Source organism: Punica granatum, chromosome 7 (genome assembly GCF_007655135.1).
Source record: "Punica granatum isolate Tunisia-2019 chromosome 7, ASM765513v2, whole genome shotgun sequence".
Taxonomy (NCBI): Eukaryota; Viridiplantae; Streptophyta; class Magnoliopsida; order Myrtales; family Lythraceae; genus Punica; species Punica granatum.
Genome location: NC_045133.1, coordinates 27725911 through 27749650, shown reverse-complemented (window position 1 = coordinate 27749650; position 23740 = coordinate 27725911). Strand labels below are relative to the sequence as shown.

Genomic DNA, 23740 nt, shown 5'->3' with positions numbered 1-23740 from the left:
CATGGGTTCAGAATGGTTTTTGAGTCGGACAAAGTTATTCTGTCCAAGTCTGGAATGTACGTAGGAAAGGGATATGTATGTGACGGGCTTTTTAAGCTCAATGTAATGACCATAATCAATAAGAATTCTGGTTCTTCTGCGTATTTGATTGAGTCTCCTGATTTGTGGCATGGAAGACTAGGTCATGTTAATTATAATACTTTGCGTAGATTAATTAACTTGAATCACATACCTACATTCCAAATTAATTCACGGCACAAATGTGAAATTTGTGTTGAGGCAAAATTGACAAGATCACCCTTTCAAACGATTGAAAGGAACACCGAGCCACTAGATCTAATTCATAGTGATGTATGCGATTTAAAGTTCGCAACAACAAGAGGTGGTAATAATTATTTTATTACCTTTATCGATGATAGTACAAAATACTGTTACGTATATTTGTTGAAAAGCAAAAATGAGGCCATAGAGAAATTTGTTCTCTATAAAAATGAAGTTGAGAATCAACTCAACAAGAAAATCAAGAGATTGAGGAGTGACAGAAGAGGCGAATATGTAACGCCTTTCGGGGAATTCTGTGCACAATACGGAATTATACACGAAGTGACTGCACCCTATTCACCTCAATCGAATGGTGTTGCTGAACGCAAAAATCGCACATTGAAAGACATGATGAATGCGATGATATTAAGTTCAGGATTACCTCAAAATATGTGGGGTGAAGCAATATTGTCAAGCAATTACCTATTAAATAAGGTGCCTCGAAAGAAAAGGGAAAAGACACCTTATGAATTATTCAGAGGTAGGAGATCATCCTACGACCACTTGCGAGTGTGGGGGTGTTTGGCAAAAGTAGTCGTTCCGGCACCAAAGAAAGTAAAGATCGGTCCTAAGACGGTGGACTGCATCTTTATTGGCTATGCACATAACAGTAGTGCTTATCGATTTCTTGTGCATGAATCTAAGATTCCCGATATACACAAGAACACGATAATGGAATCAAGGAATGCATCGTTCTTTGAAGATGTATTTCCATGTAAATTGAATGAGGTATCGAGTTCATCAAAACGAACCTCGTGCACTATGAATGATGGACTTCATGACGTAGATCATGAAAGGCAGGGTTCGGATGAAGAGATTGAACCTAGACGCAGCAAAAGAGCTAGAATTGAAAAATCATTCGGGAATGATTTTCTGACATATTTGTTAGAAAATGAACCACAAAGCTATGCTGAAGCAGTAAATTCCTCTGAGGGACCTCTTTGGAAGGAGGCAATCAAAAGTGAAATTGATTCGATTCTGCGAAATCACACTTGGGAATTAGTGGATCTCCCCACTAGTTGTAAACCCTTAGGATCCAAATGGATCTTTAAAAGGAAAATGAAAGCAGATGGATCCATTGATAAGTACAAGGCCAGGCTTGTAATTAAGGGATACAAGCAAAAGGAAGGCTTGGACTATTTTGATACTTATTCTCCTGTGACAAGAATAAATTCCATTAGGATGATACTTGCAGTTGCGGCATTGCGTAATTTGGAAGTTCATCAAATGGATGTGAAAACAGCTTTCCTAAATGGAGATTTAGATGAAGAAATCTATATGGAACAACCCGAGGGGTTCGTGACTCCAGGAAAAGAAAGGAAAGTCTGTAAATTGGTCAAATCATTGTATGGGTTAAAACAAGCGCCAAAACAGTGGCACGAAAAATTCGATAATGCAATGATTTCCAAAGGATTTAAAATCAATGAGTGTGATAAATGTGTATACATTAAAGAAACAGAAAATGGTTACGTCATTTTATGTCTCTACGTGGATGACATACTCATTGTTGGTAGTGATGACAGAATGATCAAATCTACGAAGAATATGTTGAATTCAAGATTTGATATGAAAGATATGGGACTCGCTGATGTGATTTTAGGAATTAAAATCATGAGAACATCAGATGGACTAATTTTGAGTCAGTCACACTACATAGATAAAATTCTGGAAAAATTTACCAAAAATGATTCTGGAATTTCAAAGACTCCAATAGACAATAATCTTCATCTATCAAAGAATAGAAAAGAGAGTATTTCTCAGTTAGAATACTCGCGGGTCATTGGAAGTCTGATGTATCTGATGAGTTGTACTAGGCCTGATATTGCATACTCGGTTAGTAGACTCAGTAGATATACGAGTAATCCGAGTGGAGACCATTGGAAGGCAATTGTCAGGGTACTCAAATACCTTAGATACACTCGAGATTACGGGCTGCACTATACTAGATATCCAGCTGTCCTAGAGGGATACAGTGATGCGAATTGGATATCTGATATAACGGATTCAAAATCCACTAGTGGATATGTGTTCACACTAGCAGGTGCAGCAGTTTCATGGAAGTCCTCGAAACAAACTATTATCGCTAGGTCCACAATGGAATCTGAGTTTATTGCTCTGGATAAATGTGGAGAAGAAGCTGAATGGCTACGCCATTTTCTAGAGGGCATTCCTCAATGGGAAAAACCTGTGCCACCAATTTGTATCCACTGTGACAGTCAAACAGCAATTGGAAGGGCACAAAGTAATATGTATAATGGTAAGTCTAGACATATACGTCGTAGACACAACACCATTAGACAACTGATCTCAACTGGAATTATATCTATTGACTACGTGCGGTCAAAGGATAATATATCGGATCCGCTAACCAAAGGGTTAAGTAAAGAGCAGTTTGAGAAGTTGTCAAAGGGAATGGGTCTAAAGTCCATTAGAGGAAAGGTTTTATAGCGGACACCCAACCTAGCTGACTGGAGATCCCAAGATCTAGGTTCAATGGGACAACCAAGTTATAGAACCGAATCAAATCACTGTAGGGGAGAAAATCCCTGGACCATTCCTTGATGAAACAGTGATAAACGGATAAGGCTAGCAATCTAAATTGCTTTAATGATATGTGAAATCACCTATGTGAGAGAAAAGTGAGGCCGCTTTAGAGGAGAATTTTTATGGACTTAATTCTTCAGAAACTCTCGCAGAACCAGAACGGTGTTCCATGGCAAAAAAAAAAGGACACAACTATGAGAACCGAAGGAAGTTAGTTGAATCTTGTGTGAGGTGTGTAATATCTTTACACAAAACAGCAGAACAATTCAATGATATCGTGTCTATTGGACTGCTAGTAAAGTACATGCATTTTCACAAGGGAAGGTTCAAGGGTGGTGACACCTACCTATCCTATACAGGTTCAACTGGTGAACACTATTTACGAGTCGAAACAAAACAATTTCCATTCATGTGGGGGATTGTTGGAAATTATGGCTAATGGGTGAATGAGGAAATTGCTCACGAGCTAATGACTCTTGATTTTCTTGGCGGTTACAAGAAATGAATGGATTGCATTCATGAATAATCAAATGTCATTAACATGTATATTGAATATATGTGAATTATTCCCCATAAATGGAGAATAGGAAGAGTCATATAACGGATGGAACCCATAGTCTATAAAAGGGGCACACGGCAAAAAGGAAAGAGAACAAGAGAAAAAGTCTCCTGCCTTCCATTGCTTCCTATAGCCGATTGAAAAACAAGAAGAAAATTCGACCTCAAAAGTGTTCACGCTTCTCTTCGAGTTCGCTGAAGCGTTGCTGTTTGTGCTGCTGCTTCGCTTGTTGCCGTTTTATCCTGGGAAACGATTGTCCACGTAACCTCAAGCACCCAGGAGGGGACAATTCTGTTTCAAGGGGTTTGTGTCTAACACAGGACTCGGCTCTCTCTCGTATATTTCGGTTTCGCCTTTGTTTCGGTTTGAATTTCCAAGTTCCTATACTAATGAAATTAAGTTAATTTGATAGTATTCTATTTGTCCGAATAGCTATTTGAATTATCGTTCAATTTTGTGACTTATTAAGGCTAATTAAATTTACGTCTTACAGTTTGTCTGACTTTTACAGATGATCATTTTACACTAAACTCGACTGTTTGTGATAGGTGAGATAGATCAATATTCAAAATTCACAACTCTCTCGTTTAATTTAATATTATTACTGAAGTTTGGCACTCCTATAGTAAATTTAATTAATAATTTGAAGTCAAGTAAGGTCAATTCTTTAAGCGCATTCTACTAGAATGGAAAATAATTCCCCTTATATGTTTGATCGAGTTGCCTCGCATTCCATATTGGAGACTTAGAGATTCGTGAGAAATGGGAGACTCAAAGAACGACAAAGAAATCGACGAAGATGATGGAGAGGGATTGGAGGAGCTAATCAACTACTGTTCAAGTAATCTCGTTCTCTGTCAAAGTTGCAACATCACGGTGCATGCTGTAGCATCATTTGAGAGCTCAACTGAAATCTGGGCAAGTTCGGCCAGTGATCTGACTCGATTTTCTTTGTGTTTTTCTACTCGAATTGACTAGGGTTCACCTCCTTTGACCCGATTTAGGATCCATTTATATCTCTTTGGCTTTCTCTTGTAAACATATCGACAAAAAAGACAACATCTTTGAGAGAGAGAAGAGGAAGAAAGGGTTAGGGTACTTGCAATTTGGGACTTTTGGGTTCTTTGAATGATCAAGAATGTGTACATTCGTAATCTCCCGATCTTCTAGTGGATTTTCCTGTGCTCTGGCGTTGTGGATGTTTCCTGTTTCGGGTTCAAATCTCGATCTCTTGATTCTCCTCCATCTCTACTCTACTTTGTTGCTATGAGTTGTTATTTGGCTCGTTCGTGTTTGAAAATCTCGATCTTGGGTTGTTTCCGAATTATCGTCGCTACATTATATATAAGAATGTCATTCATGGTCAACATTTACTTGGCATTTTTGTAATTAAATTAAATTAAATGAGCAAATCGGTCTTATCGAATGATTTTGCACGATAAGCATATAGAGCAAAAGAGACTATTAAACGGTATTGCCCGTTTTACTCGAAATGACCCATTAATTACGATACGACTCGAATATCTAGTAAAAGTATCGCAATTTGATTCTTTTTTTTTGGTTGAAATATTGCCGTGATTATCAGTCCTTCATTTCATGTTTTCCTTAATAAAAAAATATAAACATCCCACTTTCCACGGGAAGATCAAGATTTATTCTGCTGGTTTTGTTTTTTTTTTCAATTTTATAAAACAGGCCTTCTTTTATTTTCAAACTAGCTGGTAGGATTTTCCGTAATAATTAATCTAAATTGATCACGCGTCTTGCATTTGTGTAATCATACGCTTTTTCTCCACTTCCGCCAAAAAAGAAAAAAAAAAGACGCACCTAATCATATCCAATTAATTATTTATTCTGCCGATTGGTTTAATAAAGAAATGTCACACCATATTAAACGGGACAAAGAAATAGAGAGATAGTTCTCTGGTACATGAAAATAAAAGAGAAAATCAAGAAAGAGATTATGTTGTTTTGGAGTATTTTTTATTCAATGGGATCTCATTTGATCTCTCGGATCAACCTTTTGTTCATGGTGCATTCAACGACCTTGACTCTCTGGGTGATTATGTTGTTGTTGAGTAATCATTTACCGATAATGATCTCGATATACTCTTTCCGAGCTACAAAAGGGGTCGCATGAATTTTTTATGGGGATTAATAAGATAGCATGGGAAGAAAGTTTTTTTTCCCCCCCTTTTTTGCTGGATGTGAAGAAAGAGAGCTGCAAAACATGAGTTGTGAACGTGTTTGATTATTATTTGGTCATCCACCCTTTAATATTTTTTAAAATATATATATATATACACACACATAAGCCCGCGAACAAAATGAAGACCATGAACAAAATGAAGACTTTTTTTAACTAAAAAAAAGAATACAATCATATAAATCCAAATATATAATCTTTTGAAGAAAAAAAATTTCCAAATACAATCCAGCCTCCTCATTAGTGCAAACAATGAAAGATCTAATCTTATTAATAGCAAAAAAATGAAAGATAATCTTATTGACACATTTACAACCCCCCCTTCCCCACCCAAAAAAAAAAAAACCTCATTAACACATTCATTTAATCATAGTAAATATCATACCGTTGGACTCTTACGGTTGTAACTAACACAGCATAGTATTCAAACCTGTTCACCGTGTTTGGACAAATTTAGAGTTTTTTTTTCGATAATCCTTAATTAACATATGGAATGGAAAAAAATGCATCTTAAATTGTGAGAGCATGTCCGGTGCTGGCACTCAAATGAGTGCTAATGTGAGCCCATTTTTTGTCACATATTTACCACATGAAAAAGGCATAACATCCAAGTTCAATTTTGAAAATCTCCTTCAATGATTGACACTTCATTTGAGTGTTAATGGGGAACCCACACATTGGTTAAATTATATACATATATATATATATATAAATAATTACGTATTTGTATAATATAATTGTTAATTAGTTAAATTAACTAATTAATTAAACTTTACAAACTAATTATGTTTATTATTAAATTATTTTTTTACATAATTATCTATTTTTCTGTTTCTTAAAATGTTAAAAAAAATCGGTGACTAGTTATTACAAAATAAAAAGGGGCAGGGCTCAGTTGGCTCAACACTCCCCCGGAAGGCCATCGTCCAATTGGAGTGCCGATGCCGGTGCCTGTGCCGGTGATGACGGCACCGACACCCATTTTGTATCCCGCTGGACATGCTCTAAAAAAGATATAAAATGTCAACTCACAAGCATAATCGTCAAAATGTCCGCTAATTGCAACAACATCATCCATTCTTCCTTCGGGTTATCTTGGAAACTTGGGGAATGGGAATATGATGTTTTCACACACTTTTCGAAATTCAATGTATCATCAGTTATTTAAGGAACCGACTCATAAATGACAAATAGGGTGCGGCTAATTTTGATCCCAAAAAATAACAATCGACAAAATAAAATGGAATAAATTGAATTTCCAATAAGAGTGGGATTCTTTTAAACCAACCATACAACTTCCCCCACACGTCCTCTTCTCTCCTCCTTTCCCTTCTTCACTCCCATCTCTCAGTTCTCACTCTCTCTCTCTGTTTTTTTTTTTAGTTTATATATATAATAATAATAATAATAATATATATAGTTATGTTCTCCAACTGAGAGTTTCTTTCCTCCCTCTCTTCGATCCGACGTGCCCCCACGGGTCTCTCCATTGCTCTGCACAAAACAAGGTCTTCTTCTTTCTTCTTCTCTCGCATCGTAGCTTCTTTCTCTTTCTTCTTTCTGTCCTTTACCTCATCTGAATGTTCCTTTTTTTTTTTTTCAAATTTCCTTTTTCATCTCCTTCAGTACTGCTTCTGTATGACCTGATTACAACATACCCAATTGTAAGTTTCCATCTTTTGTTCCACTTCCATGTGTCAAACTAGGAAAGAGATCATCTTCAAGCTTAGCTTCGGCTCAAATGCTTCACGGGTCTTGTTGTTCTAACTCAATCTCGAACTGGGTCGATGAAAAGTCCCGAATTTTGGATCTGGGTTTTTGGTCTCTTTGATTGGGGTGTCCTGTTCTGCCATGTCTGTTGTTCATACGGCTGATTCCAGGAATGTGAGTTCATCACATTCCAAACATCTCAAAATGTGGAGATGCCTGATTCCTTGTAATTATTAAAGATTTGGCGCTGGGATGTTGTCATTATCGATGGATTTGTCGAATATTATATAAATTTCTGCTGGTTCAGGGCAGGGATTCAATTATTTGTTTTTTTTTTTATCTATTTGATTCCTTGTTTCGATTTTCTTGATGCATACCTTGTCTTGTTTGATATGAATATATTATTCTTTCCAAACTATTTTAATGAGGACCCTCTTCCTCGACTATTCCAATGCTTGTTGCTTAACATTCAACAGAAAAAGTTACATATGTCTGGTACTCTAACAGGTTCTTCAACTCCTATGTGCATCTTGGCATATATTATCAGCAGCCAAGTTTGAGGGTTGAGATCTGGAGATCTTTCTGCTTGAAGGCTCGGTCTTTCTTCCATTCTCAGGATCTCTTTCAGGTGGTTGCTCAATTTCGATTGCATGATTCCCTGCTCAGCCACTGACTGGATCGGGTACTGAGGACTATGAACTGGATCCCATGAAAAGTTCTTGCAATGGGGTCACTGCACATGGAGAAGAAATGGGTATTTCCACTTGTAATGAGCTCCCTTATGTGCGTATTCCTTTTGGCCACTTCCTTCAACATGGGTCTTGTATCTTCCCTCCATTCGATCAATGCAATATTCTCGAGAATCCCGTCTCGTCTTGCCACTAACCAATCCATTTCAAATCCGGAGTTTGCTGAGACAAAGGTTTCACAAGCCCCACCTCCCCCTCCTGCCGTTGAAATTCCCCGCTTTGCCTACTTGATTTCTGGTTCAAAGGGAGATTTGGATAAGCTGTGGAGAACTCTACGGGCACTTTATCATCCGAGGAACCAGTATGTCGTGCATTTGGACCTCGAGTCCCCTGTAGAGGAAAGAATGGAGCTCGCTTCCAGGGTGGAAAAGGATTCAATGTTTCTGAAGGTTGGGAACGTTCATATGATCACCAAAGCGAACATGGTCACCTATAGGGGGCCCACGATGGTCGCGAATACTCTTCATGCCTGTGCCATTCTCCTAAAGAAGAGTAAAGATTGGGATTGGTTTATCAACCTCAGTGCATCTGATTATCCTCTCGTGACTCAAGATGGTTAGTCTGCAGTGTTAATCTGTCATATCAGTCTCCTTTGTGTAGAATATTTATAGATTCTGTTTGTTCTATAGCAACTTTTGGATTGATTAATCTGTTGATTTTGTAGATCTGATGTTCATATTTTCGGGTCTAGATCGTGACCTGAACTTCATTGAGCACACAAGTCGTCTCGGGTGGAAAGAGTGAGCTAGCCATATCTGTCTCCCTGCAATCTATGTTTGTATATCTGGAAATCGAGTATGTTAGCCCATGTTTGGTTCTGGAGAATCAGGAAGATTATCCAGTTCCCCTACCAGGAAAATATAAAGGGGAATTGCATTTCAAAAGAGTTTTGGTCATGAAACATCTTGTGAAGAATCCAAAACCCTTTTTTTTTTTTTTCCTGAAGAGAGAAGAAATGAACCGGACCCAAATCGAGCCTAACTTTTGGTAGGATAATTTGATTTTCATGCAAGGACTGATAGTAACATTTGATTGTCGTGGTCAGGGACAAGCGGGCGATGCCTTTGATGGTAGATCCTGGTCTGTACTTAACAAAAAAATCAGATGTATTCTGGGTCTCACCAAGGAGAGCTTTGCCCACCGCATTTAAGTTGTTCACCGGTCAGTTTTACTTAATAAAGCAATACTCTTTATAGTCAATGTTTCCGAAGTATTCGAATCCCGTCTGTAGAAGGGTGAAAAAGAAAATTGTGATGACTTGAATTTAAACTTGATTGGGACTTGACAATATTATTGGTAACCTTAAGTTGGTTTATTTAGCAGTTCATTGGTTTTTTGTGGTGTCTGGTCTCTTGAGACAGCCTAACAATTAGGGTTCCATTCAACCATGTCAGGAAAAGAAAGTTTCTTCATTTGTTGTTGCTGCTCTGCATTCATCACTATGAGGCATCTGTTTACTTGTGTGAAGTCATAAACAGTCATCGCCCAATTTCGTTTCTGCTCAAATTAGCGTACAAGGGATACGATTCTCTCCACCTTCTCTTTGCTGATTATTGAGCAATGTGCAGATCATATCATAGCCCGTTCTTCCTGAGACTGATTCTCCTCTAGAGAAACTGAAGAACTTTTGAGAGAAAATATCTTGTTAGATCCCAGTTTTCCATCGGATCTGTCCTCTAGGCTTGTGTTCAGATTAACATATTCCGTTGCCCACTCCTTCTACAGGGTCGGCGTGGATGGTCCTATCGCGCTCGTTTGTGGAATACTGCATCTGGGGCTGGGACAACCTTCCACGCACACTCCTCATGTACTACACAAACTTTGTCTCCTCCCCAGAAGGCTACTTCCAGACTGTTATATGCAACGCCCCAGAATTTGCCAAGACAGCAGTCAACCACGACTTGCACTACATTTCTTGGGACATTCCCCCAAGGCAGCATCCACACACCCTCACCATCAATGACACCGATAAGATGATAGCAAGTGGGGCTGCCTTTGCCAGGAAGTTCAAGAAGGATGACCCAGTGCTTGATAGAATTGACAAGGAGCTGCTGAGACGGAGGAAGGGGGCTTTCACCCCAGGAGGTTGGTGTTCAGGGAAGCCCAAGTGCTCGGAGGTCGGGAACCCCAAGAAGCTGAAACCCAGCCCTGGGTCTAAGAGGCTCCGTGGACTTGTAGCAAGGCTAGTTTTGGCAGCAAAACTTGGTCACAATCAGTGTAAATAGATCGGTTGTTCGTATAGGAAAGTTAGTTCTTGCTTTGCAGATCGAGACTGAAGTCTAGAGAAAGATAATTGGATCAGGAATTGGTTTTCCTCCTCTCAAAGGAAGGAATTATATATATCGAGCAGCAGCTCTGGTCGGTCTGGTCGAGGTGGGATCTCAATAAAGTCAGGATGCCATCGGGGTTAAAAGTACAACTTCAGCTGAGTGCGCACTTGATTTGTTAGGGTCCTGCTTGAATAGAGGGAATACTTATTTAATGCAATATAGATGCAATAATTTATTACACGCTCCCTAGAGATTGTCTAGCCTCTGCAGCCTGCTAGTTAATGAGGTATGAGCTTTATACTTACTTGAGTAAAAACTTTAGTATGACATTCCTGTTATTTGCAGCAAGATTCGGCTTTTCCTTTCGGATCTTTACATAACGTTACAGTTCCAATTATCTGATGAGTTTGTCAATCTTACAGCGATCTGGCTCTGTTTGATCTATTCGTTCAAAGCATCATGAAAGAATTTCTATATTCACTTTGCGTTTGAATGTTTATCTAGATTACGGAAAGGGAATTACTCTTTTCTTCTCATCCTCTATGGTGATATCAGTTTGCATCATTGTTATCCCTAATTACAGCCTGCTTCAGGTACAGAGTCTATATATAGAAATTTCTTCAGCTCACTTCACATCTCTTTAAGCCCCAAATTCTTCACCTGATAAAATCAAGAAAACAAACTGAGGCAAAAATCAGACCATCTCCAAAATTTTTATGTTCCCGGTGGAATTTGCAGCAACTAAGGTTGAGGACTGGTTCCTCCAGCAGACAGAAGAAACAAACTGGGCAGTCTTGTCAGAGTCATGTCCCGAAAGCGAGTCGGTTGAATTAAAGTCGTATGATAACGACGGCATGGGGAAGGCTTTGTGATAGACGAGAACCTGCTGGGAAGGAGATTCAGAAATATGCCTATGTAAGCTGAGCATCGGAGTTATAAAAGGAGGTATAGATATATGTCCATGTAAGCTGAGGGTGGATGTCAATACATAAGCGATGCACCAGCTGCTTATGTTCGGATCTCACGGAAATGAGACCGACACTGTGCTTAATGCACAATCTATTATCAGCACCGTGTCGATACCACTGTACCTATTGAGGAATCTGTAAGATCCATAAACGAATATATTTACGTCGTCCTGAAAATCAGGATTTGAAATATGGCTAATTCGTCGGGAAAATCATGCAGATGGAGGAATTGAAGAAGTAAGTGGAAGAGGGGAAGATCAAGTACATAGGCTTGTCGGAAGCCAGCTCCGACACCATAAGATGGAGTTTTTTTCATGAATCTAAGAATGATGGGATGTGAACTTCCCATAGTAGAGAGCAATTGGCAAATTACCTCATTAGTTTCGGATCCTGTGGCAATATAACCATTTGAAATGGACAACCCAACAAAATTCTGCAGATAAAAGAAGGAAACAAATGCATCAGCAACATCGTTTGTGGGGATCAACATTCGTTCGGTTTCCAACCTAAGAAGGAAACATCTAGCGATAGATACGGTCAAAGTTGAAGTTAAGGAAATATGAACTTGAATGAATCTTTGTTTAGCGAGAATATGATAACTGTCCTATTTCCCTACTTTCATGCAGGAATACATGTTTGAAGTCACATCTTTGCAACTTCTCTAGATGAAAAGAATCTTACCCTCACATTCGTGTGGCCAGAAAATGTTCGAAGGGGAGAATCAACAACCCGAGATTCGGACATGGACATATCCCACAGCTTGAGCGTGCTATCAGTCGACGATGAGACTACATTCGTTGAATCCACAAACTTCACATAGCTAACAGTCTTGTTGTGCCCGATTAAAGTGCACAGAGGAAATCTAGAATTTCGGAGATCGTAGTAATAGATCTTACAATCAGCTGAACCAAATGCCAGCGACCGACCTGAATCAGGGGCAAACTGAACACAGCAGACATTGGCATTGGCCTTGATGGTAGCAACACTTGCTCCCTGCAACGACAACTCAAGTTTGAGAAAAGAAATGGCTTACAATTAACGTCCTATCAGAAGTAAGAAGATGTGAAGTACTTTGAATTTCAAATTTGATCCACCAAGGGGGAGAGTAGAATCACCTGATTAATGCTCCATAGCTTGACAGAACCATCATCGCTCCCGCTAGCTAACATTGTCAGATCTGCAGTTGAAAAGTCGATGGACCACACACGCTTCTCGTGCTCTCTCATCTCCATGAGGACATCATTTCTGGTAACATCCCAGACCTGGAAAATTCATACTTCTTATTACTTAATGTGATGGACTAGAGCATCAAAACTATTGGATAATGGAGCAAAAACCGACCTGCACCACACCTTCAAAGTTACTCGAAGCAATCTGGCGTTTGATGCAAGTGTTCCAGCATACACAGCATATCTTTGAACTACTTGCCATTTCAATTACCGGGTAATGAATATCTCGATCGTCCTTTAAGATTGCATCACACTCGAAAACTTTTATCCTTTTATTTACACCGGCAGCAGCAAATAGCTCTCCATCCCTGTCGAAACTAAGGGAGCACACCAGATTGGCTGAGTTCAGCAAGCCCCCTTGATTTATTTCTGCGCTAACTTTCAACTTACTGAAGGCTACATACTTGCACAATCCTTCAAGAAACGGCTCTATCCACCCACTTCTCCTTTCTTCATGATCTTCTTTCATCAAGAAATTGTTGATGGAGCTCCTCTCGGTTACTACAGTAGAGTTGCTACTCACAGGCAGTGGCTCAACAACTCGTCTTTCTGATTGATTAATTGGCCCACTCCTGGCCAGAAAGTATGCTGACTCCAATTTCTTGAAGTTCTTTAATAAACGAGAACTTTTCAAAAATATATTTTCTTTGCCATCATTCATGTCTTCATCATCAGATTGCTCTGTATGCTGATGTGGAAATCCAGCACGGAGTCGTTTCCTTGACCCGGCTTTAGCAGAATGACCAACAAAATCGACATGTTCTGAAGACGGAAATTCTGCGCATATGTCTCCCTTTTCCTTCAGAACAGTCCAGTGCTTTCTCACTTCTTCAATATCAGAAGACAGGACTGAAACTACATCCTGCAGCTTATCTGCTGCTTCCCGTTTCCTCTCATGTATAAGCGAAAGGAATTCCAGCAAGAGTTCTTGTTCCTCAATTCGCTCTCTGAGTTCTCCTCCATCCTCAAGTTCTTCCGATTTTTGTCTCAACTGACGGAGAAATTCGCTCTGTAATAGTTCGCTGTCACACATGGCACATGAGAAGAAGATTTCGAAGGTTCGTGCACACAGTGATATACATAAATTACATGAGGAGTAACTGATCTTCCAAGATATTGCATTTCTCTTTTGCATTACAGTCTCTCCAGTAGAAAATAAACGAAGAAGATGCAAGCAGGAATCACCTGATTCTTGGCCGCCTATTCGGCTCCGGATGCAGTAGCAGTAAGCAAAAGGAAGCTTCTCTTGGCCAGTTCAAGAGCAGTTGTGGAGGAAGAACACGATGCCTCAGACTAGACATAGTTCGGCTTTTCTCTTCTCTTGATATAGAAGGGCAGAATAACTGCACTCAAACCAAAAGATCTATGAACTTTGCCTCAAGTGTAGGCGTAGCTACACGTAACTTCACAGCGAATTCATTCTCATTCACGAACCTCGAAAAGGAATACTCCCAAGCAGTAAATATCCGAGGCAAATGAATGCGAAGCACCGGCAACCTCTTCAGGGCTAGTATACCAACTTGCCTCCATTGGAAGTATATCTTCCCCAGTAGGTGGAGGATTTACATCCCCTAACTGCTCAGAGTGCCAGCAATTTCTGACTGCACCACTTTCATCTATATTTACTAAATTTGACTGCACACAACTAATTTCCGATAAATCTTCACATACTAATCCACCTTCGAATGAGTCAGATCTCAAACGCGAGTAAGACGCAGTCTCAGTGAAAGAGACGCAATTAAACGGAGACAATGAGAAACAAGACGGTCGCACATTATTTACGACAACTCGTCGTGAATGTGCTGCATTAACAATCTCCACTATTTGACTGAATATGTGCAGGCATTCCATTTTGTCTACGTGCCGCTCAGGTTTGTCCAACCACTGCCTCAAACTAATATTACTGAAACTGAGTTCATCACAAGATTGAGACAAGCACTCACGCATCTTAATTTCGTCCATGGGTGACAAAACGGATCCTTACCTAGCCTTCCCAAAACCCGAATTCAAATGCCCTGATCCGTCATGGTACAAAAGGCTGATGGTAACACCAGCGTGAAGATTTCTCGGGTACAGCTCTGATTGAGGTAATAAATCTCTCATGTACTAAGACATCGATATAGAGGTTTTTTTCTTCCAAGTTCTAGATCATACTAAAATATTTCTATGCCACGACACCTGACAACAGCGAGCTGATCAAACTACTTTCAAACTCGAAAAACTCCACTCCAGGAGTTCCATTTTACTAAACCATATAGAAAAAATATCAACAAGATGGAAGAGTCTCAGTATCAACTCACTCGGGCATGTTCATTCTAAGCCGAGAGAGTCAACACTTTAGGACTAACCGAAAATATCTCTAATGAGGGATCTCACGTGGATCATCGCAGCATCTAGAAGATTTCAGCAGAAACTACCCCAAGAGCCACAAAAAACAAGGACCCAACAACGAAAAGCAGACAAAAGAGAAACCTTTAGCCTACAAAATTGACTCTTTCAGCTAATCTACGCATCAATAAGATCATTCTCCCACCAACGGAGTCAACGAGGAGTCAAAGTATAAGCTCCCCCCCCCCCCCCCCCCCCTAGACAAGGTTCCCCAGAAACTCATGCTAACAGTACCCCTCTCTCTCTCTGGGGGCAAGAAAGAAGACAGACAAAGTTCCCGGCTTGTTAAACACCAACCGACAGTTGTCCCGTGCCGCTCATGAATGAAAACCGCCATCTCGCTCATATCATTTTCTCAGACCAATTCTATGACGTCGTTTGTTATTTTTAAGAATATCAGTTGTATGATTTTTGGAACTGACGGGACGACGTGGAGAGTCCATGGCCTCATGTCCGAGCCCTGTTCCATTCATTTCCTAAGAACAGGGACCGAAAGAGAAAATATTACCTTAACGGCATGTTTGGTTCGCATGATTAGGTAAGGAAGGAATTAGTTATTCCGTACGTAATAGGTTGTCTGGCGTTTGGTTCATCGGATTGCGGAATAAGTATTTCGATCGGACCGACTTACCCGGTTTATATGCGGATTAGGAATGCCTCCAGCACAGTCCGAATTAGGCTACGTTTGGTTCGCAGGAATATAATAGATAAAGAATAAAATAGACAGAGAATACAATAGAAGAATAAATGAATTTTTTTTATTTGGTTGGAGTGAATAACAAAACTGGAAATTATAATTCTGATATTTAATTGTGCGGAATAAGGAATGGAATAGAACAGAAATAGGGTGAAAAGGCAAAAATGTCATTCATGGTAAATCTAATGGATTTTATAAGATAAATAGATAACTTTAATGGCAATTTTTATAATTAATAAAAAATAAACATTTAAAATAATTTAAAGTAATTAATTTAATAAAATTAATTATTTTAATTAAATTACTGAAAATTGTGATTATTAATAAAATTAAAGGTTGGCTTCTTTTTTTTTTTCCTAAAAATAATGAGGGCAATGGCTTAATACAAGAAAATAAAAATTCTAATATAGCTAATAAAAATGGGTATAAATAATCCCACAATAACGGGAATTGAATATACAACTTTTTAGTTGACAATCACTGCGCTAATACCAATTTTTTTTTTTTAAAGGTCGGCTTTTTAAACTAAGAAGATTTGCCGTTGAACCAAAACTCTCTCAATTCAAGACGTGTTTCAAAGCTCCCTTAATTCAAGACGTGTTTCGTTAGGTAGATTTCGGCTAATACCAATTTTTTTTTTTTTAAAGGTCGGCTTTTTAAACTAAGAAGATTTGCCGTTGAACCAAAACTCTCTCAATTCAAGACGTGTTTCAAAGCTCCCTTAATTCAAGACGTGTTTCGTTAGGTAGATTTCGACTTACTAAACGAATCACGATTTGACACTAGATGGACAATCACAAACGTGTTTCGTTAGGTAGATTTCGACTTACTAACCAAATCATAATTTGAAACTAGATAGACAATCACGATTGCCAATTTGACACTAGACAGTCGAAATATGACATCAATTAACTGAGACAAGATGATCTGCCCAATCTTCTTAATTCCATCACAGTATCGATCCACGCTCTAGAGAAAAAAATATTCCCCAATCCATGGAAAGACCAAGTGCAAACATAGCTGTTCAGGCTTTAAGATTAGCATACCATATTTGCTCTTCATTCATTTTAATCTGGATCTTCTAATGCCGAAAACTTTTTTCTTTTTCTGCTTCATCTAATGACGACAATTAAAATGCGCAACTGAAGAAGGGAGATAAAAGAGATGCTTAAAACGAGTACTCCTCAATGATCTAAGATAAATTACATATTCTCACGAAGCAGTTTATGCCTACCCGATTACCCTCTACAAGAATGAATCATTTTACAATCGTGGCGTGACGAGACATGAGACCGTGTTATACCCGCACATCACAAACGAGGGATCCTTCGACCGCAACAACTTGGGATGAAATGAATAGTACTCACCCGCGATGATTTCTAAACCCATGTACAAAAGGCTTTTTCCGCCCACCCAATAACTTCAACTAGCCCATGGGTGAGTAAGAAATGAGAATCCACAGATCACCTGCCCTAACTCTGCTGCAGTTGCTTTTATTTCGATCAATCAGCGACCTGAAACAAATAACGAAGAAGCTGACAACTGGTTCTGAGCTTTCCGGGCTTTTGCCTTGTCTAATCGAGCTCTTCTGACAGCTTCTTGGATGTGGCGATCGTGGTCCTTCAACATTTGATCCATGTTGCCTGATGGTACGAGTAATGGGCCTGAGTAGTGGATCTTGTGTCCCTTGGACCCGTAACCCTGCTGGATTTCAACAAAATTGCATCAGTGAACAACCAAACTGCTCAATCTGAAATTTCTGCTTACAAAAGGAAACTCAAAATGTTTTATGAGGAAGCAGCAGCAACAAAATTCAGTAAACACGACGACAGATCTCTTGATGATAAACTCTGAAATGTTCTTGAGAATGTAAGGGATAAAAATTGAGAAATATATCCAGAGGGGATGAATATTTTAAAAAAAATGCAGCAGAAATGGGGGCAACTTACAAGAACCGGGTCCTTATTGCCAGTTTTTCCGTCTTCTTTGTTATGGAATCCTCCTAGCATGGGATGCCTCTGATCCTTCTGTATCAAGGACTCAGTGGTCTCCTTGAAAGATCCCGGGAACCTCCCAATTAGTTTTGGCACTTCGGGCTGCAACGCAACGGATCGTTCCCTTCGATCATCAGAAGGCAAACCCCTTCCCGTCACTGCACCTGAGATCACTTGATAATGAGCCCCAGATGCAATTTTATCATCCAGCTTCTTCCCGTCTTTTGTCCATGCTGCTCGATTAGTAAGTGGACCAGAGTACGAGGCTCTTTTATGAGGAGGGTCTTGGGGGTCGACGCTAGCTTCTGCAGCTTGTGAAGGTCTTGGAGGATCAATTGGAAAACCAGAAGCAACTTCTTCTGGGTGAGGGTTAAACTTCTCACTTCGGCTCTTTGAATTAGGCTGAAGTTGTCTCTTCTGAAAAGGCAAGCCAAGAAATTTTCAATGTTAATTACACGAAGATATAATAGAACTCTCAGTTAAATATGTATGCTTTTCAGAATCCACACAAGGAAAAACTGTGATGGACAAATCTTCAACTTTTGCATTAAAGTTTCTCAAAACGTGCATAGGCAAATGGCTTAAATAAAATTCAAATGAAGAAAGAATATGCAGAAGGAAACATTTAAGAGCTCTTTATTCCACCTGCATTGATGCTACCAATTCGGCATTGGCATCAGGTGCTGGGACAGCTCGTGACTCCCTGGCACCCCTCCTTTCAAGATCAAGCCGCTGACCCCTGTTTCCTGCTGCTCCTTGCCTACAAATAAGCAGAGAATAGTATCTCAGAAGCATAAAACTAAATAGTGAATATCTATCGACATAAGAAGTTTCAGCTGTAAAATCTGTCGAGAATTCTTTCCAAGAATAAATCATCTCACAATATATCTCATTAAGAAACAAAAGCAGCTCCCCGAACATAGGCTGAGGGAAATACATAATTAATAGTTGCCACCATTTAATTTTACATGCATACAGCATGAGGACAGAATCTGTCATTTCGAATAATGCCATGAAAACCATTTCAACTAATTAATTACCAAAAAGATTTTCTTTACGCACAAAAAGAATAAATGGGCATAGAGCTATTTTAAACAGCTGACTGCAGTTAACAAGACTCTGACAGTTCACCTTCGAGCTTCCTCATCCCGTATTTTTGCATCAAACTCTTTGCTGGGAGGATACTTCGGCAAACTAGAAGGATCGCATGGAAGTGGATTTGTGGTGAAGAACTGGGAACAAAAGCACACCGGAATTATGTCAAGGGCCCCCCCAAAATAATAAGTAACTTCATTTACTTCCATAGAGAGAGAATAAATTAAATAAGTATTAAGTTGCATTAAGGGAATGGCTGTTGATACTAAGGAAATTATCCACTGAAAGCGACCAGAAATCCCATACCTCACTCTTGAGAGCAGAGGCTGCAGATCCACGATCAGCAGGATCTATTGAAAGTAGGGTCTCCACCAGATCCAGAGCAGGTGCAGGAAAGTCCTTAAATGTTTCCGCTACACAGCGTCTATAAGGCTGCTGAGGCTTAAAGATAGTTGCATGAGGCAACTTTGATTTTCTCCAATAATCCTCGGAAGGAGAGCCACAAAGTTTAAAAATCTTATGCAGTTGCTCCACCTAAAGGCAAGAATAATGTGCTTAGTGCATATAATGCAACACATAGGATGAATAGACACACAGGATGATATACTGCCCAAGCTCTTCAATTAACATGGCCTTCATACTCCAACCACAAAGAAAAAGCAATAGACATAACAAAGAGCAACCTATGCTATCAATAAGTCAGAATATTTGCATCGTTTAAACCAGCTATTCCACTCTAATCAGCTCTGCCAGGCGGTACATAAATACCAAAGCAGAAGGGAAAGACAAGCTGATACACATGCACTGAGCGCTTCCTTATACTTCTAAAAATTTATATGGCATCAGAAAATTCAAGAAAACTGCAACAAAAGGCAGCAGCATTAATTGGAAAGAGCACTGGAGAGGAAAGTTTCCTGCTTGCCAAGCAACTAGCCATAAATATGGGCTACATGCTATTAAAGATTCCTAAGGCAAAGAGAAGGTCAATTTTCCCAGTTCAGAAAGTGTATAGTGATATCTATTTGCTGAAGTGATAGATGCTTGGACTTTTTATCCTGGAAGATTTCTTAGCTATACAAGCTTGATATCCCTCATATTCATTGCAAAAAGAAATCCAATTCTTCAAATAATTAATGTTCAAGTCCAGACACACACAATTCCATCAAATCAACCGCACAAAACATTAGCACCACCCAAAATTGTTGATTACTTCAAAAGCACTATATCATTTCCATGGTCGTTCTGTTCATGATGGTACTGCACAACTCATAAAGGCATGTTTCAGCAAAAGCTGACTTCAAATTCTGAACAGAGATAGTACCTCTGTTCTTCCGGGCATTATAGGCTTGCCCGCATACAACTCAGCAACTATGCAACCTGTACTCCAGAGATCAACAGCAGTCCCATAGTAAGTAGCTCCCAGCAAAAGCTCAGGTGGCCTGTACCAAAGAGTCACTACACGACTTGTCAATGGGTGATTTTGATGGGGATCGTAAAAACTTGCCAATCCAAAGTCTGCAATCTTCAGAATGCCATTATTGTCGATGAGAAGGTTGGAACCCTTTATGTCTCGGTGTAAAACACCACGACTATGACAGTGATCAAGTCCACGTAAGAGTTGCTGCATGTAACATTTAACCTGCCAAAAAAGCACTCATAAATACTTTTATTGTACGAGTCATTATATTGGAAATCACTAGTCTAGAAGGCAAAATCGAATTGAGCAAAAAATCAAGGTTTGCACGAGCACCTGAGCTTCAGTAAATTTCAGTCCAGGGTGCGAAGCCAACCCAGCCAAATCATGTTCCATGTACTCAAAGACAAGATACAAGCTACAAGACATCCTTGATGTCACCAAACCTTCTAGCCTTATTACATTTGGATGATCAAGCCTGCGTAAAATGTGAATTTCTCTGGCCATAAAGCGCACACTTTCAGGCTCTAGATTATCAAATCTTACTTTCTTCAATGCGACAATCTTCCTTTGATCAAGATCACGAGCCCGGTAGACATTGCTGTAAGTTCCCTGGCCAATCTGCAAACAGAGAAGTCAAGAGGAGAACCCAACTTCGTATCAACCCAATCTTTTCTTTAAGAAAGAAAGAACCAACGATAACTAAACTTAGCTATCCATTAAAAGTGACCCACAGTAATGATACCATGCAGGAATCTAATTTTTACAAACCTTTCTGATTTAATTCTAAAGGAAAGCGACAGAGAACAATCATGCATGGCAACAATCACATATAGACTATTTAATAGACAGGTAATATTGTAATAAGAAGATAACAAGCATTACTCACTTACAGGGGAGATAAGAAAAAGAATGAGCATTGATGCATATACAACGTGAAAGCAAGGTGATTTAAGCTTTAGAAGAAATAAAGAAGCATACTTTATCAAGCTTCTCGAAGGAATCTGCACGGCGCGGCAACCATCCCCTAATAGCCTCTCCAGCCACTGCAGCAAGCCAAGGTGGCCAGCCCGCCGCAACCTGCTCTCCTTCCGAAACTTTGGGGATACTGCCAATTGCAGGATGATGAGCAACAACGTGCTCCATCTTCTCCCTATTCCTGTCCAAGCTATCAGCATGCAACCTCACTGATCCATTAATTTGCTTGTCGATCAACATTGCTCTCCCTTCGTTCGTATTACTGTGTCTATCCTTGGCCCGAACAGTCTCTTCCCTCCTCGACAAAGCTTCCCTGGAAGCCCTTAGGTCTGAGGAAGTCTTGCTAGATACCCGAGGACTCTCTTTACTATCCTCGATCGCGGAAGGCTTGCAACAAACACAGCCCATCATGCACCAAAACCACCCCCACAGCCCCCAGGATGGGCCCCCTTGGGGATCAATAATTACCTCCACTCAGCATGTTACAAATTATTACCTCCCTCCGCCGCCTGAAATGACTCGCCAGACCTAGACTGGCCAAAAACCAGATAATGAGACCACACTAACTGGCGAAAGCCACCCAGTCCATACAACTGGAGCTTATTTCCCAGAGAGTGAAGAAAGCAACAGCGCTCTCAGTCCCACATTAATTTGCCTTCAATCACAAAGAATATAATTGATGAAGTCCCTCCAATCACATCACCACACGCCAAATAGAACAATGCATGGGAACCAAAACCTCAGTCAGCTCCTGATATCTAATAAATTCCCGAAATTGGGAACAATGGCGATCTCAATTAGCAGGCAGAGCTCGTTAAATTTAATGAATTCAACAACCAAACCACCGCTTAACTTCCATGAAGTCCAGGGAATCCCCAAGTTGCTGTATAGAAATGATGAAATGGGAATACCTCGACAACGGCTCTTCCGGGCACAGCCGCAGAAGCTGCTCAATCCATGAACCCAACGGAGACAGAACCAGGAGGAGACAGCTTAAGCTCTGATTGGAACCTTGGAGGACAATGATCTAGGGTTTGGATTGGACACAGAGCACGGATCTAAGAAGGCAGAGAGAAAGAGAGAGAAACAGAGACAGAAGTACAGAGAGGGGGGGGAGAGAGAGAGAGAGAGAGAGAGAGAGAGAGAGGAAGTAGAGTAACCGAGTGAGCTTTGTATCCGAGAAGATGATAAAGACCAAATAATTATTATAAATTTAAATTAATAAAAAAAAAGTTTGTGTTTCATTTTATGTATATATATTTTATAATTGTAGGTTTGTTTTATAATATTTTATTAAAATTTTTATATTTTATATTTTACTTTGTCGGGGCGCGTGATTTTGGTACCCGCGCAGCTTTTTTCCTCCGAAGAGAGGGAAGCCCCGAGCGTCGGTTTAAAGACATTCCCCTTTCCCCGACCTTTTCGCTCCCCCACGCGCGTTTGGTAACGAGTAGCCATCAATTTCCCGAATTAAATTAGCTGCCAAAATTCCTTTTCTTCTTTTTTTTTTAGGTGAGGGACACGGGAAATCAATGTTTAGTGCATGATAAGCCCTTTCTTCCACACTTTTCACCCTTATAATTAGTGAAATCACAAAATCAACACTTTTTAAATAATTTATATAATTATGATTTTATGTGAAATTAATGAACTATCAATGACATCTATTGACAAAACAATTGAATTGCCAATATTACGTACCATATAGGTACCGTAAAATTGAGTCATACTTTATATCTACTTATAGTATCTATTCGTTGCATCAGATGAGAAACCCCATTTATCCTCGTTGGAATGTAGTGAGAATTTATTTGATTTCTTATTCCTTTATCCACTTCCACCTTTTTGAAGATTTTTGGCGAGTGAAAATGTCAACCATGCTTTGAAAAGCAATATATACTTTGACTTATCATCAAGATAAAGTGACATGTGATGTAATGATCCAGCCAAAAAAAAGAAGACATATGATGTAATGAATTCTACATAGTGCAGAATCTAATGTCATCATAGTATAGTATGCGAGCTGGTGAAATTTTGTAGAAAATATATACAACGCGTTTGGTTTGATAATAGAATTTTAAAATGAGATTTTGATTTTGAAAATGACAAAATGAATTTAAAATGAGATTTTAATTTTGAAAAGGACAAAATGAAGTGATAGTGTTGTTAATTTATTATAATGAAGTTGTATTATAATGGAATAGTATAAATGTTTATGTATGAGGTTTACCTGTTTGACTTTTAATGAATTATTTTATTTGATTATGGATATAATTAAGTTAAGTTATAATTTTAAAATTACACTTACAAATCTATATAATTAAGTTAAGTTATAGTATCTATATCTATATAAATATCTACGTCAACCTCTAACCAAAAAAATAATGTATCATTATTGGTTTTGCATTAAGTCACTTTCCCTTGACACAATTTCCGAGTAAAATTGACCCCCTTTGACTTGGAATTTTTGACCATTTTTGAGCAAGGTCTCTCGAAATAGAGGAAAGCCCAAAGTGTTTAGAACCAAAAAGAAAAATAAATAACACGAAGAGAAAAAAAAATGAAGTTCTAATATGTTCTTACAATTTTATCATCAGAGTTGCTAAATCCTCATCCTA

The 23740-nt window shown here is 39.2% G+C and overlaps 3 protein-coding genes across 11 annotated transcripts; 1 reads left to right on the top strand and 2 right to left on the bottom strand.

The window, feature by feature from the left end:
- Positions 1-6980: 6980 nt before the first annotated feature.
- LOC116213432 (beta-glucuronosyltransferase GlcAT14A-like) lies at positions 6981-10730 on the top strand. Of its 3 annotated transcripts, none has more exons than XM_031548360.1 (5): positions 6981-7138; positions 7848-8644; positions 8754-8829; positions 9135-9250; positions 9815-10730. In XM_031548360.1, exons 2-5 carry the CDS (start codon positions 8065-8067, stop codon positions 10312-10314), a joined length of 1272 nt encoding a protein of 423 aa, XP_031404220.1. In that variant the 5' UTR covers positions 6981-7138; positions 7848-8064; the 3' UTR covers positions 10315-10730. The 3 variants fall into 3 exon arrangements, with proteins under 3 accessions (XP_031404220.1, XP_031404221.1, XP_031404222.1); XM_031548361.1 differs by lacking the exon at positions 6981-7138 and adding an exon at positions 7251-7294; XM_031548362.1 differs by lacking the exon at positions 6981-7138 and adding an exon at positions 7350-7514.
- Positions 10731-10864: 134 nt separating this feature from the next.
- On the bottom strand, positions 10865-15144 carry LOC116213431 (protein SPA1-RELATED 3-like). 4 transcript variants are annotated; one of them, XM_031548357.1, is made up of 7 exons: positions 13991-15141; positions 13742-13899; positions 12669-13578; positions 12443-12589; positions 12009-12320; positions 11701-11760; positions 10865-11245 (listed from the first exon to the last, which is right to left on the bottom strand). In XM_031548357.1, exons 1-7 carry the CDS (start codon positions 14516-14518, stop codon positions 11054-11056), a joined length of 2307 nt encoding a protein of 768 aa, XP_031404217.1. In that variant the 5' UTR covers positions 14519-15141; the 3' UTR covers positions 10865-11053. The 4 variants fall into 4 exon arrangements, with proteins under 4 accessions (XP_031404217.1, XP_031404218.1, XP_031404219.1 ...); XM_031548358.1 differs by having other exon boundaries at positions 10865-11242; positions 13991-15140; XM_031548359.1 differs by lacking the exon at positions 10865-11245 and having other exon boundaries at positions 11252-11760; positions 12009-12115; positions 12254-12320; positions 13991-15144.
- Positions 15145-16792: 1648 nt separating this feature from the next.
- LOC116213903 (probable serine/threonine-protein kinase At1g54610) lies at positions 16793-22269 on the bottom strand. Of its 4 annotated transcripts, none has more exons than XM_031549039.1 (9): positions 22034-22269; positions 21126-21777; positions 20481-20765; positions 20052-20369; positions 19037-19264; positions 18767-18867; positions 18281-18395; positions 17591-18052; positions 16793-17345 (listed from the first exon to the last, which is right to left on the bottom strand). In XM_031549039.1, exons 2-9 carry the CDS (start codon positions 21531-21533, stop codon positions 17148-17150), a joined length of 2115 nt encoding a protein of 704 aa, XP_031404899.1. In that variant the 5' UTR covers positions 21534-21777; positions 22034-22269; the 3' UTR covers positions 16793-17147. The 4 variants fall into 4 exon arrangements, with proteins under 4 accessions (XP_031404899.1, XP_031404898.1, XP_031404900.1 ...); XM_031549038.1 differs by having other exon boundaries at positions 21126-21880; positions 22034-22268; XM_031549040.1 differs by having other exon boundaries at positions 16793-17342; positions 21126-22269.
- Between the last annotated feature and the right edge of the window lie 1471 nt (positions 22270-23740).

Bases quoted from the DNA above. Each gene is read 5' to 3' on its own strand.
- LOC116213432 (XM_031548360.1), top strand. From the start codon at position 8,065: ATGGGGTCACTGCACATGGAGAAGAAATGGGTATTTCCACTTGTAATG. The intron at 8,645-8,753 runs GTTAGTCTGCAG...TTGATTTTGTAG, and splicing joins TCCTCTCGTGACTCAAGATG to ATCTGATGTTCATATTTTCG. The intron at 9,251-9,814 runs GTCAGTTTTACT...CTCCTTCTACAG, and splicing joins CGCATTTAAGTTGTTCACCG to GGTCGGCGTGGATGGTCCTA.
- LOC116213431 (XM_031548355.1), bottom strand. From the start codon at position 14,518: ATGGACGAAATTAAGATGCGTGAGTGCTTGTCTCAATCTTGTGATGAA. The intron at 13,900-13,990 runs GTTCGTGAATGA...GTTTGAGTGCAG, and splicing joins TGGGAGTATTCCTTTTCGAG to TTATTCTGCCCTTCTATATC. The intron at 12,590-12,668 runs GTCGGTTTTTGC...TGAATTTTCCAG, and splicing joins ACTTTGAAGGTGTGGTGCAG to GTCTGGGATGTTACCAGAAA.
- LOC116213903 (XM_031549039.1), bottom strand. From the start codon at position 21,533: ATGATGGGCTGTGTTTGTTGCAAGCCTTCCGCGATCGAGGATAGTAAA. The intron at 20,766-21,125 runs GTATGCTTCTTT...CTCTGTTTGCAG, and splicing joins CCTTCGAGAAGCTTGATAAA to ATTGGCCAGGGAACTTACAG. The intron at 17,346-17,590 runs GTAAGTTGCCCC...GTTGAAATCCAG, and splicing joins GCAATAAGGACCCGGTTCTT to CAGGGTTACGGGTCCAAGGG.